The sequence below is a fragment of the Morchella sextelata genome, assembly GCF_020137385.1.
Source record: "Morchella sextelata strain SCLS chromosome Unknown scls_28, whole genome shotgun sequence".
NCBI classification, from domain to species: Eukaryota; Fungi; Ascomycota; class Pezizomycetes; order Pezizales; family Morchellaceae; genus Morchella; species Morchella sextelata.
The window spans coordinates 256,317-270,776 of record NW_025408643.1 but is presented as its reverse complement, the minus strand read 5'-3'; the positions used below and the strand labels follow the sequence as shown (position 1 = coordinate 270,776).

General features: G+C 46.0%; 4 protein-coding genes across 4 annotated transcripts; all 4 read right to left on the bottom strand.

Moving 5' to 3' along the window:
- Positions 1 to 473: 473 nt before the first annotated feature.
- Positions 474 to 2,178, bottom strand: H6S33_008766 (uncharacterized protein; the record flags this gene model as incomplete). The annotated part of the gene is made up of 6 exons (XM_044840224.1): positions 474 to 637; positions 695 to 829; positions 892 to 972; positions 1,046 to 1,093; positions 1,159 to 1,790; positions 2,003 to 2,178. The coding sequence occupies 6 exons, from the start codon at positions 2,176 to 2,178 to the stop codon at positions 474 to 476; spliced, it is 1,236 nt and encodes a 411-aa protein (XP_044687622.1).
- Positions 2,179 to 3,437: 1,259 nt separating this feature from the next.
- On the bottom strand, positions 3,438 to 4,720 carry H6S33_008765 (uncharacterized protein; the record flags this gene model as incomplete). The annotated part of the gene is made up of 4 exons (XM_044840223.1): positions 3,438 to 3,722; positions 3,868 to 3,899; positions 3,962 to 4,587; positions 4,653 to 4,720. The coding sequence occupies 4 exons, from the start codon at positions 4,718 to 4,720 to the stop codon at positions 3,438 to 3,440; spliced, it is 1,011 nt and encodes a 336-aa protein (XP_044687621.1).
- Positions 4,721 to 10,112: 5,392 nt separating this feature from the next.
- On the bottom strand, positions 10,113 to 10,532 carry H6S33_008764 (uncharacterized protein; the record flags this gene model as incomplete). The annotated part of the gene is made up of 1 exon (XM_044840222.1): positions 10,113 to 10,532. One exon carries the CDS (start codon positions 10,530 to 10,532, stop codon positions 10,113 to 10,115), a length of 420 nt encoding a protein of 139 aa, XP_044687620.1.
- Positions 10,533 to 11,447: 915 nt separating this feature from the next.
- H6S33_008763 (uncharacterized protein) lies at positions 11,448 to 12,834 on the bottom strand (the record flags this gene model as incomplete). The annotated part of the gene is made up of 2 exons (XM_044840221.1): positions 11,448 to 12,500; positions 12,571 to 12,834. 2 exons carry the CDS (start codon positions 12,832 to 12,834, stop codon positions 11,448 to 11,450), a joined length of 1,317 nt encoding a protein of 438 aa, XP_044687619.1.
- Between the last annotated feature and the right edge of the window lie 1,626 nt (positions 12,835 to 14,460).

Genomic DNA, 14,460 nt, shown 5'->3' with positions numbered 1-14,460 from the left:
AAAAGAAGCCGAATTCCCACACACCCCTCCACCCTACTTCCCACAATCCACTGTTGAAAGAAAAAAAGACCAGCATACCCTATCCATAGATACTAATACGAATAAATAATACCTCGCCGCCAGTCAACTCCCCTATCATCATCGCTCAGCAACAGAGAAAAAAAATAAGAAAACACTAAACAAGCAACAACAAATCTAGTTTGCGCATCCGTCATTAAAAAGAAAAAAAGAATGAACATAAAAACAGAGCCTATCGGATAAGCCAGCTAAAGTGAGGATAGATATAAATCTACCCTCTTCGCAATGCTTCTTCCCCTTCCGCTACTGGGGTGTGGATGCTTCCGATACTCCGTCCAGTCCCACCCTTTCGCCCTGTATATAGCCGTCCGACGTCCTTGCATACATATCTATATTATATTTTTACCCCAATCCCTTCCGCCTTTTCTCCCCGTCTTTTTGCTTCAGCTTTGTGCTTATGCCGGTCGTCTGCCCAAGTTTCCGGGCTTCTCCTCCGTGTCAATGTGCCAGACGACATAGTTTGGCAGACCAATCACTTGGTATCCAGCACGCTTAGCCATCTTTGCGAATCCTTCCGTTTCGGCTTGATTCTCAAAAGCGTAGGCAGGGAAATTGACTCCTAGGAACTTGTTAGCCTGAAATTCATTAGGCAAGCATTAAAAGTGCCACTACTAACCTGAACGATGAACATCGGCCTTTACAACAATGTTGACACCACCAATACCATCGAGCTCTATCTCCTCATCCTTGTTGTTGCGCCAATCACCCATCTTGGCCATGTACTTGCGCCCAGTGTCGTATTGCTTGTAACCTATTAAACAAAGTTTGAGTCACGTGATTCCGGATATCATGGGGTGCGCTCCGGATGCAAACCTTCGGCGAGGACGGTGTCCTTGGGTAACGTGGCAGCCAAAGCAAGGCCCTTCTCGGATTCTTGCCATGAGTTGTAATCGACTGCGCGTGAATTGGGATATTAGCTCAATGTAACAAAGAAACTAAAGAAAAAAAGAAAAAGTGGGGTACGCACAGCGTCCTTCAATGTCACGGCCGTTCTCATATCTGTGGAACCAAACGTCTATAAATACCGTTCCGTCAGCGCTTCTCTCTTTTTTTACTTTTAGGATGGAAGCTTGAACGCACTGGGCACCAAAATATCCTTATCGTGGGCGATAAAGTCCTGCAGGATTGTCTTTGGAGAGTCCTTGATGTCCACATCTCTCCAGTACACCCAGCTGTGATCGGGCTTCAGGGCGGCTGAGAGCAAGTAGTTCCTTGCCTTGCCCATTGCCTTTCTCCTGGGTCCTTGGAACTCAAAGCTGTGCCTCTGCTCGACGCTCTGTGCAACCACAACGCCGAAATCCTTCTCAACGATCATGACACTTCTGAACGGGATTGCTGCGTCTGGGTTGGTCTGAATCCGCTGGAGCTCCGAGCTCAGGATCGCCACGGTGTCATCAGTGGTATCGCTGACCAAGAACGCAAGGTCGATAAGGTCGTGAGGGTACGTCAGTTGAGAGAGGAGGTCAAAGTGCCTAGTGATGTAGAATGAGGCGTCGCGAAGCGGGGTGAGAATCAACACTCGCTCTTTATTCTTGACGGCATCGCGAGTGGACTTGATTGGGTTCAAATCAATGTGACTGATGGTCGTAGCGTTAACTTCAAAGGGCTCGTGATGGTTAAACAACACCGGGGTCTGGTGGTGTGCGTGCCAGTTCGCATGCTCATTTTGGGAGATTTCCATAGGTGACCTAGCAGGACCAAAGCAGTAAAATCTATAGGGAGACATTTTGTTAGTTTCAGGTTTGTTTTCCCATCTCCCCATCCCACTACCGCGATGCTGTTTCGTTTATCAATTCATCCATCAAGCCTCGTTGTCATCCTATCATTCCCCGCGCAGGTAGTGTGACATTCATCCCACCGTAGCGAATTGCTACCCCTTGATTCTTCCGAAGCTCTCTGGCACACATTCGAGGAGATTCCTTACTTTTGCATATTCGCGGCGGAGGAGCTGAACCCCCGCCATAGTATTATAATGAACGCCGAAAGAAAGACGAAAAATAGGAATCGCGTTCTGAAGACCACCTGTCCGATTGCCCGCAGCGGTGGCAGTTTGTTCCGGATCGTCTTGACCGTCATCCCCTTGGGTATCATGGTCACCATCTTCGCTTCAAACGAAGCAAACGCAGGCTAAAATTTTGTTGAAATGAAATAAAGGTCTCTCCGGATAAGGAAGAGAGAATGTCGTTTTTTCAAAGAGTGGGTTTTTTTTCTTCTTCTTTTCCGGAGGGCGAAAAGGAAAGAAGGAATTCACCAGAAACGAAGGACTGGGTGTGTGTGAATGGGCAGATAAGATATGGGGGGAGAAAATAATGGTGCCAGATCAATGGGATTGGGATGGGAGGGACGGGGATGGGGGCGAGGATAGGGATGCGATTTCTCCCTCTGGTGTGTCGAAGTCGCTAGGGCCCGGCGGAGGAGCGAGGATGTAGGGAGTGGTGATGATGTTCTAACGTTACTGTGAAGGAGGACGACGCGGCAGAAGATTAAGGAATGGGGCAAAAAAAAAAAAAGGAGTGTCGTTGCAACGGAAGCTGGTCTCCCCACCGTCCAAAGCTATTTTTGGCGAAGTTCACAACTTGTCCACAGAAGAGTTATTAACAACCAACTCGACCCAACGAGGTATATGCGGGGAAGAATGAGGAAAGAGGACTGAGATCATGTTCTAGAAAGGCCTCTAGATACTGATTTGCATCTTTTTTATCCTTTTCATTCTGCATTTCCATCTCCTCGCATGCCCAGACACTGGACAGCTAAGCTACATGTCTACCGTGGTTTATCAGAATGCTAAGATCGTAGTACTTCAAGCTCACCCCTGAGCGAGCCAATACCTGCTTTGTGAAAACCTACTTGCTAGCTTCAATCCGAACGCATGCCCTTTACCATCTTTACTAATCCAAACATTTCAATCAGAGGATTTTCACAATCCCGAAACTCTCAATCGCAAAGAAGATGTTATCGTCCTTATCCCTCCATCTTGAAACATGACGCGTCATCCGTGCTCTTCTGCACTTCCGTGGCTGCCGTACGCACATACAGCACCTTGTGGACTTGTGTTACTTGCTTCAAAGCTCAAAGCATACATGTACTATACCCAGCATAACTACAGGTATTAGCACCATCACTATCCCTTGGAGTAAAAGTACATAACAGTACGCATCCCATCCTGCCAACTCCGTGGAGTCAAAGAGAAAAGGAAAAAAGGAAACAAAAAAAGAAATAAGAGAACCCTTCCCGCTCCTACCAACCCTAGATATGATGAAAATCCCGAAGTAAAAAAAAAAAAAAAAGAAATTTGAAATTTGAAATTTGAAAAATCAAAAACGAAAACACCAAGTCCCGTACTCCCAGCCCAATTGAACTCATCTCTGTAGCGCCTCTCTAAGAGCGGTTTCGCTGTAGTTCCAGAGCTTCTCATGGTCTCCTCTTTTGAGCGCCTTGCTGATGTCGTACTCCGTGGAATAATGGTACCTCATAGACCAAGTCATGACAGGTACATAAAATTTTCCTCTTATGTCCTTCTCGACTACGGCCTTTGATGTTGACAGGTAGATCTGGGTCATGGCGCCCTCCAGGGGAGTGAAGCTGACAGCCCCGACGGCTTTATGGACCATTCCGTTGAACCATTGAGGAATTCCTAAGGCGTCCTGTGAGGTGGAAAAATGTTAGCAATCTGACACTTCACTGATGGAGGGTTTTTTTTTTGTTTTTGTTTTTGAGACGTCATGAAAGAAAAGTAAAAAAAAGCCACGACTTCATGAATGCCTGAATATAAAGAATGTGGATACTGACATTTGCGCCTAATCCCGTATCCCCAATTGAACCTACGCCCCAAAGGTCAGTAATCCAATCTCGGCATGCACCAGACAAGATAAAGTCAATTTACCTGGATGACAAGCATTCACCCTTATCCCACTAATCCCTCTTGCTTCCAAGCGCTTGCTGAGTTCCTGGGTGAACAAAATATTGGCCATTTTGCTCCTTCCGTACCTCCTACCCGCCGCTTTCATATCTAATATGCTTTTTCCTTCGCTTTTCACTCGAATTGAATCAAAGTCGATCCCATTATTCCCCGCAAATTGATAGGCCATGCTGCTAGTCACGACAACCCTAACATCCCCACCATTAATCCCTGACGTTCTCTCGAGCAATGGTAGTAATGTGGTGATGAATGCAAAGTGTCCCAGATGGTTTGTCGCGAATGACCTATCATAACCGTCCACGGAAAGCTGATCGATCGACTCAAACGCGGTCCCGGCATTCGCGACCAATATGTCTAGTCGGTCATGATCTCGGAGGAATCGATGCGCAGATTCATATACGCCTTTGAGATCTAGAAGATCGAGATGGTGATATATAATTTCGCCGACTCCTTGGGTGGCGGGAAATAGGCGCCGTTGAATATCGGCTATTGCCCTGTCTGCTTTCTCAGGATTGCGTGCAGCGATGTAGACGGTACAGTTTCGACGGGCAAGGAGATAAGCTGTTTCGAGACCGATACCAGAGGTTCCACTGGATCGAGGAGAGTGTCATGTTAGCCTCGCTGTATGTGTTACTTAAAAAAGGAATATTAATACCCGGTCACGATGGCTACCTTACCACTAAGGTCAGGAATATCATTTACTTTGAAGGCTCTGGCAGTCATCTTGTTGTTATTTAGTGTTTGCTTATCGATAGTCGGGAAACACAAGGGAAGGGATAAAGACGGGTGAAAGAAAGAAGAAACTCGGTGCTGACAGCGATCTTAAGAAGGGTGGGAAGGAAGGAGATATTGCAAGGGTAATAGATAAAGTTACTATGAAGTTGGAATTTATACCTAGCAAGTAAGCTCTCAAGCTTCTTCTTCTACCCGGGGGTGTTTCAGGGTTTTGTTTTTTTTGTGGTTACATATGGCTATCCTGTGGTGATAATACAATGTCCTTCCGTCATGAGCGAGGCGCAGCGACTGAAGCGTAGTGCAAAGACACGATACTGCCGCTGCGGCTGATTATTTGAAATGGGGGAAAGCTCTGAACTCGAACCCGTGGAGGCTCGGATCGGCAGAAGCAAACAAACGCGCTTTGATAGGCTACATGTAGTAATCGGCTTCTCTGCAAGTTCTTTTTTTGCCTTTTCGCCATGGGCCGTTTATTCTGCCCCTCCTTCACCCAGGTACAGAGTCCCTGTGATTGGGTGCCGTTTCCACGAGGCTGAGAACAAACAAAACTCATGATCATATGTCAGGAGAATCCCTCTCCAATCAGAAGATAAGGGGATGACATCGGGTGCTGATAAAAGGTTCTACGGCACTGGTAGGCATTCCAGTCGTACCGAAGCTTAAACCCAAGGTATATATCAGACATCTAAGGACCACTTTACCTAGATGACCGCTTTGGTCAAATGTCCCAGAGTTCAACCCACCCTATCCATCTCATCAGTGAATGAGCTCCAAAGGAAAAGGAACGATGCAATACTGTGTTACCATCATCATCACTCATCACCATTACCATCTACTGTATCCAACTCGAAACACTTCTTCTCTTGCCTTGTCAAGATTAAGGCATCTTCACGCTAAGACGTTGAGATAAACGTTTCGTATCAGACCAGCTCTGGCTTCGACAGTGGAAATTAGCTAGGGAATCGGACAAGCTTCTCCTAAAGTTAGCTCCGGGACTCGGAATCCGGCCTGTTCTAGACATACATACGATCTTCGAGGATGTCCGTGCGGGGGACTTTAGCGGCAAAGGAACTCTGATATATTTCCCGAGAATGGTTCCGAATGATGAAGGTAGATTATCGATACAGCCCATCTTATGTTATAATCGCATGTGTCACTGCAGAGAAAGTGCTGTAATGGCACGGTGCAAAATAATCAACACCGCTACCACCAATATCACACCATATATACTTTCCCAACTCGGACCATAGACTCAACAACGCGATATCGAATATATAAACGCCCTGTGGCTCGTTGAACTTCAATATTATTGTTTTCAAATGCAGGTATAAATCTACCATACCCGCAATCTACCCTAGCCCGGATGTCCTGTTACGAAATAACACCATGAGATATCACTCGGAACATTGTCTTAACGACATTTAGGTTTAATTAATTGACTCATTGATTTGAGAGCATCTAAACGCCCTCGCAATACTTCAAAGGTTTGAAACAGAGATGATTGATGAAAATTAAATTCGAAAGAGGGAAGTGAACTCGTTCATTGATGTGGAATAATGCCTTCTACCGCACCTAACAAAGAATGGATGTTTCATAAAACACTATAACATCTAATATTATAACCCCGGGTCTTATGCGAATCCACGCCCTCGGAGTAGCACACTGTAGGTCCAAGCAGTCATCTACGGAAGGGATTTTACCACGGCCGCACCAAGTACCAGAACAGCACTTGTCTCAAGAATCGTAGTCAGTTGTTACTGATCAATATTGTTAGATGGAGACCATGAATAAACGTTCCGAAGGTTTGCGGGAATTCGCTCTTACTTCGCTCAACATGGTACTATTACGACATTAGATGATTATAGCTTCCATTTACTGGCCTTGACTATCTTCTTTAAGAACTCCTGGATTCTCAAACCACGATTTAACAACCCGGTACATTGGTCGATAAATCTCAAAAATACGTCAATGAGTCACCGTCATCGACTTCGAGATTTCTTGCACTGGAAAACTAGCTGGGCAATTTGGAATTTTGTCTCGAAACTTTGACCAAGTCAGTTTGGTTTAACCTGTATCACGGATTTGCCCTACGATTGCCAATCCACATGAAATATTCTAACCTCTAGGCTACAAATATGTAGCTATAACCCTATAATGATAACACAAAAATTAAATGAAAGCACCCTAACCGTAACTCCAGGTAATAATCCTCGACACGCATTCCAACCATATGGATCCAGCCACATCAAGTTCAAACTCTGCGACCGCCAAAAGCATGAGGCAGGCATGCGCAAACACCCCGCCAGAACTCCCCCCATCCTGCTCCGTCTTTTCCCTCCCTATTCCCTCCCCTCAAATTACCCAGACAGTTTATAGGCCTAAGCTCTATATCGACGTAAAATTCATCAGCACAGGGCTGGGGGTTCTGGACGTATGCCATAGCAGCGTTGTTCGTGTATTCTGAAGACATGACAAGTCAAGATTTGGTAACTGAATCGCGGTGTGTTGAAGCGGCAATATAACTCGGGTTTTTATGACTTTATTGACGGACAGATATGATTTGCAAAAGAGCTATATATGCTGAGCGGGCGAAATGGCCTTTAAAGCTTTGTTATAACCGTATCGAGTGACAACTTGAAAACAAAATAGCCTGCCTCTCACCAGTATATAGTGCGTTTTATCTTGTCCATATATAAGGCCCCCCACCCCACCAATACTGTATGAAACAAGGCCAGTTTTTTTCAGTTATCACGTGGTTAATTGCGAGTCTAAAAACTGAAACCGAACCACTTTGTGACCATGCAGACAACAGATTCAGAAGTCATGTTTTTATTCAGTTCAGTTGGTTACTATTTGTCTAAATTCCCAGCAAGCCCTCGATGCCGACCCCTTGTGTGGGTGCTAAAAACCAACAAATCCCGACGAGTTATTAGCCAGAGATTTATTTAAATCGGGTACCTTACTAGCACTAGCCGCAAACTTTATCTTATAGAGTTATATCGACACATCTTAATAGTTAAAAGAACAGGTAGGGTTATAGCAGTAAAACTTATATTTCCAGGAGCGGCGCCAGTGATATGCGGTGATTCAATACTTCTTAGACCGATTGGCCAACCCATTCATATGCAACACCTGGAGATGAATAGTTAATTAAAATATATCAGGACTACATGTACATACGTATATACATACAATTACATATATATATATATATGGAATGCAGTAATATCTTTGAATGCGGAAAAGCAGGCTGCAAATATAATTGCGATTGAGCTTGCTATGTGTAAGATCTATAGCTAGATAAGAGGGAATTCAACATCACTATAGTATCACCCATGGATTCAAAGTATTGGTATTAATGATCTTATGTGCCATCAATACACATAATAAACTTTGTAAGTTGGGGGGGGGGGGGGGGGGGAACATCCGCGATAGATATGGATATCGTTTTTCCATCGTGAGTTTGAATTAACTTAGAGCCAAGGGGAATGTACATGTTAGGATATGAAATCAAACACTTGAAGTAGTACTAAAGGTGAATTATAACTGGTAAAGCTGCACATATACATGCAGTACATTAAAAAAACGTGATTGATAAGACCAAGCTAAGCAGTACTACATGCAGTGATGATGTACAAAATTCTCAGCTCCAAGTCTCCAGATCAATCAAGCACACTGCTTTCTAGCAATCGCCGCTGCAGCAGCAGAAACAATACACACAAGCGTTCCCACAAGAACCTCCGCCTCCAGAATCATTGCTATGACGACCAGAAGTACCGTAGCTGTTAAGTAAGCAGAAATACCATTCCAACAAAAACTCTCCAAACCCCCCTCCTTCGCCTCTCGCATTCACTGGGTCAGACAGGTCAACGTCTTCGAGAGCCGTACCTCCAGTACCAGGCTGATAGGATGTGTCTTGAGCGTATAGCATAGATTGGGTCTCTGTGTATCCTTGACGAGCGGTGGTTGATGATGCCATATGTGTAGCTTCTTTTGTTGTTGTTTGGCTTGTCGATCGGTCGTGAAAGGAAGTTAATTATTATCGCAGAGTTGTTTATGGGTTGTGGAATATATCTACCAGGAGGGATCCTAGGGCTTTTATGTTGTGTCTAGACTTAGGAGCAGCGCAGAGACTGGTCGGATCTCAAAGGATGTTGTTAGCCCATGGCGCTCTATTCTATAGAAGGTGCGACTTTAAGTTCCAAGCTTTTCATTGGTCATGATAAATAACCAGCATTAAGAGTGAAATACAACTTGAATGCAATTGTAGCAGAATTGATTATGAGTAAATGTCTATGAATAAGTTCGAAATACATATAGAGACCCTATGACTCTACCACAAACAGCATCCAAACATTCGAACCTTCAAATTCGGGGCTAGCTAGTACAACAAGAACCGTACTACATACATGTAAGTAACGGCGTGAATTTGTGCCAGTACTTTTGTCGACAGCTCCAAATCAACTAAGTTAAGATACAAAATCTCTAAGGAGACCTAACAAATCAAAAAGAAACCAACGGTACAACTTGTAACTAAGGCTCCTTAATAAACCAGCAGTCAACCCCCCTACAAGTCTTCGAAATTCTCTCCTCAAGTCAGCATTATGGGAGACGAGTAGCCTGTGGTGGGATACACGAAAGACCAAAAGACCAACGAGGTAGCTTCAACGTCACTTCACGCATCCCAACGTAACTAACCCGGAATCTTGCGGATCGTATACAATCGTATGAACAAATACTACAACAGCCAAGACATGGATTCGATTTCCAGTACCAGAGTGACTTCAAACATCCACTATTGCATATTCCCTCGCTCTTTATGGACCCCGGATTCGGGATGCCCATCTCTTCAAAAGTTCTCGCCCTGTGCATGTGGCCATGGTAGCCGGTGTCTTCACGAGCGTATTCCATGATGGGGTGAAGTGTGTACCCTGGAGGCTCCATGGTTTGTATTGGATATGAGTATGAGAGGTGTTGGCTTGTTGGCAGTGGAGATATGCTATCATGAAACGGTCAAAGTTGTGGAGCAAATCTCCAGAGGTTAATAATTTGATACTCATTTATCTATGAGAGTCATAGCTCGAGATCGAGCAGAGAATGAGTATTACTTGCAAACAGAGCATGGTAGTGTATTCTATGAGACCATTGTAAAGAGAATATTTTAAGATTGGGAGGTCATTCGTATTTGAAAATCAATTAAGACAAGTCGTATACTGATGAGAAATTCGAGATACTACAAACATGCAGTAGATAATTAATTAGATTCTGCCCGCCTAATGCGAACAGCTCTACATAAGATTTAGAACTCAAAAAACACACATCAGACCCAGACATCATCATCAAACAACCACTCATAGTCCTCTTTATCACGCCAACTCAATCAAAGATTAACAGCCTTGAACTTGAAATACCAGAGCAAAATATTAATGACCAGACTCAGCAAAAAGCTTATCAACAGATAATCTGTTATAACCTTCAGAATCTCATTTTCCTCCCGGTTTCTGTCCTTGTTCACATTGACCTCCCTATGCTTTTGTCCGCTTTCCTCCACGCCCCCCTCTCTACCCCCTCCCCGTACTCGCCCCCTCCCTCCCTCCCTCCCGCTCCCCTCTCTACTCTTCCCCATATCCCTACCGCTATCCTCTCCATGCCTACCGCTATTCTCATTCCCAAGCGGAACCTCTGAAGCTTGATAGTATTCAAGGTCGGCAAATCCCGAGAACCTGAGCCTAGTAAGGAGCTGGACTTCATTGTGGCTGTCGTTGAGGGACGCCAACTCTTCCTGCTTTGGGGCACACATCTTATGATGGTGAGTTTAATTTTTCTGTGTTGGATTTTTTGATATGGGGTATCTAATGTGGTTGGATGCGAGGGTAGTGTAGTGGGCTTTTATATATCTGTAGGCAGTTAACCAAAGGATTCAAAATTGAGTTTTAGCCCTTACAATTAACAATCTTTAGAACTTAGAGGTCTACAGCTCGATATCTGGTCACAATGATACGGGATCTGGGAGTTCGTTCTATGGTATGCGCATGCAGAAAAGATACCAGCCACGGGAAAAGGAGACGTCGATGTTGCAATTGTGCAAGGGAACTTAAGGTTACCTGCATGCCGATACAGAGTGCTACAAACTCTGGTCCTCTATCTGTTTGGCTGTTGGAAATACAGTTTCCGTGGTTTCGGCATAATTGCGTTCATGGAATATCACTCGATGGCAAACATCCTGCCATCTGATTCTTTTTTCTCTGTGGATGTCGGTTTGTAGGAAGTCAATAGGCCGGTTATGACGGGAGAACTCTTTGGCCAGATCAGAGTCACCAGATTTTGTGTTAGGGTCCATTAATTCAATGGTATCTCGTGGGTTGGTTTAAGTATAACTATTTGAGTTTCCACAATTAAAGTACAGATTCATGAATTCAGCTGTAGCTATGTAGGTAATGATTCTGGGGACACACATGGTTCATGGAGGGCATTGTGTGGTTATGGGACTACCACTGTATCGAAAAAATCATTTCCTTTCTGGATATTGTCCCACATCCCAAAGTCAATTCGTAGAACACCGTCTTGTTCACGTTTCATCACTCGAGACGACACATTGGATCAAGACGTGCTACAGGTATCGATACTCAAAGCCAATTGATTACTCCATTCCCTTACAAAATAAAATACGTCTAACCAGTGGTATACAAGACTACAAAGAAACACACCACTCCCTCTACTCCATCACCCTAGTCTTAGCCGCATCGATATCAGAGGTATCAGGCAGAAGCTCATTCTGCTTCGCTCTTCTCCTCGCATCGACGTACATCACAAACTCGCCATATGTCCTTGGCATAACCTTCAAATCACCCTCCACAAAGAAGGAGTAATTGAACACGCCCGTCTCGACAACACTCCCATGCTCCACATCTCTCACCTTACTTCCAACTCTAACCTGCACCCTACTCCCACCCTTGTACGGCTCGGTATAGGCCACCGTCGCCGTCAAGTACAAGATACTCCCCACCGGCACCGGCGCATCAAACGTGCTCGGGTCAAGACTCAAGAACGTCGGCCGCGAGTGCGCGAATGCAGAGGTACAGCAGAATGCAAGCTCCATAGTGCTCTTCAGAAGATACCCGCCAAATATCATGAACGAGTGGCGGTTCCGATACTGCGGTTGCATGATCGACGTAGATGCCATGGTGGTGGTAGACATGTAGCTTGTGTTCTCGGGCTTTGAGAGCTTAGACTGCGGGTCCTCGTACTGGAGCTGCTCCATCCACATCTGATGGATCAAGTCCGACTCCTCGTCGTTCGGCGTCTGCTTGGCCAGCGATACATCTCGCAGCGCCTTCTTTGCCTTCTGGTACTCCTCTCCCTTGTTAAATATCGCCTTCTCTTCTGGCGTCTCAATGACTAGTGGAGGCACTGGAGTTGCGCGCTTGGTCTGTGGGTTCAGCGCAACCATCGTGAAGGCGCAAGTCAAGATAAGGCCCTCCTCGCCCTCGACGCCGTTGCGCCGGGCTTCCAGAGAGATCTCCATTGACGACTTCCCGACATATGAGACAAACCCACTGAGCTCAAGGTCACAGAACTCTTCGAGCGGGTGGATGATGGAGATACGATCTACTGCCGCAGTGACAGTAGTTGGTCCGGGCCCGGTATGCTTGTATGCCACTACGCCCGCCAGGGCATCGAGGTCCTGGAATAGGGTTCCAAGACGCAGCTGGCCAGATGCATTGACATATCCATCCACAAGCCACTTATCCTTTGCCAGTGGGAGGACCTATCAATTGCGTTCCATCAGCTCTAGCTCATATGCATGTACCTAATTCCAGCTATTCTGGGATACTTACAAGCTTGTGGAAGCTATCCTTCATCCTCTTCGGCTCCAGGCCGCCAGCCGGGAGCGGGGGCGGAGTATTGATGATTCCAGCATTTCGTTCCGAGAGAGCTTGCAGCCAGGGCTTTTGGAGCTTCATCGCCGAGAGCTCTTTGTAGACCCCATCGTACCTAGCTACAGGCGAGACGGAGAATTTGCGGGGGTGCTGCTGGGACAGGCCCTGGCGGAGAGATCTCGCGCAGGTACGCAGCAAGTGGGCTGACAGCGGGCGCGACATTATATTAATTGCGGGAAAGATCTAGAGCAATTAAAGGGAGCGGAGTGGGAAATGATTGAAACGGAAGGGAAGCTGGGGACGTTGGCCGGCGAAACGATTTTCCGTGTGGGTTAGGTGCGGTGTGGTGCTAAGCGAGACGAATGCAGGATGCCAAAGCGATGATCCGGGCTGTAAACGAGGAGACGTAACACGCTCAGTAGCGGAGATTTACATGTAATTAATCAACTCTCTTTACAGTGCGATCGTACGAGTATTGACTGACTGGAGGACTGAATTGATTGAATTCGCTTCTTCTTCCGTGAGATCGAGAAGGGGAAATAATCAACCCTTGCAATTGATTGCAAATGGCCCTGAAGACCTTCATGAAGGAGCATCGCGTGCGTTCGGGATGCGTGGGCTGTGTTCTGTGTGTTTCGGGTACAGTTCGGCCCGGCTTCGGTATTCTATTACCTAGACCGTCTTAATTGCTGCTGCTCTACATTCTCCGCATCCTATGGAGATACTCTAGACGAGGCGCCCCCCAAACTGATCGAGACGGATATAGAAGGCAGTGAATACTGATTATTATATACACACTAGTCAAGTCTTGAACCTCCCCTCCCCCTGCAGTGACTCGACTCTCCATCTCAATATTAATGTGACCCATATGTATCAAGGAGTACGTTGAGTGTTGAATGCTCCAGATCTCACTCGATGCCTTGCTGCCGCAATGGCCACGGTGAGATCATGACTGCATATATGCATCTCCTGTATCCTGTGGCTTTTTAATTCTGCGTGTGAGTGTTTCTCCTCCAAGGCCTTCCTTCATGCAATCACTGACCACAGAACGGTCTTTTGGTGGTGCATATCCCGTCATCCCTCTTTTTCGGGATCCCACTCTTGTAAGTATCCGTGATGACGGCCCTTGCCTTTTATACTTGGTGCCTTGTATCGGGCCATAGGTGCCCACTCTTCCGACCACCCCCTCCTCAGTTTATATACGTGGTCTGGCGGCGATGAAACATAAAAGTTGCACTTTAGAAGACACTGCATGGCGCGGGTTTGTGCACTTCCAAAAGACCCGTGATTGAAATAGTTAGGTATGACTAGAGGCCGTAGAGCATGTAGAGAGGCGGAAGCAGAGTACCACACACCTACCTACGTACTTACATAGATCTTATATGCTGTATCACCGCCCCGCTTTCGTGGGCAGAAAATATCTACCATATGCCCTACTCCACCGCCAGTGGCCAGTGCACCAGTCGAACAGTGCACGATAAATAATGTGCATCGAACAGTTAATTCGAAGTGGGTGGTGGGTAGGTGGGTAGGTATGCAGAGAGGCGCGCAGTCAGACAACCCTTCGAATTTGTTTCCCCAGTTTTATGCTATGCTATGCTATGCAGTCGGCGGCGATCGATAAAATCATGATTTGAATTCCCAGTGGTTTTGGAGGGCCGAGGAGTTTGTTGATCTTGCTTGCGACGACGACGGCGTTGCAGTTCTCGTGCAGTGCAGAAGAACACTCTAAGGCGTGGTGTTGCTGCTTTCTTGTTATCTATCAGCTTGCTCTAATCCACGGCGGCGAGCTTGATCATGGCTGGAGTGGTTCGCCGGTATGTACGGCCGGTACATATCGGGGGTTTT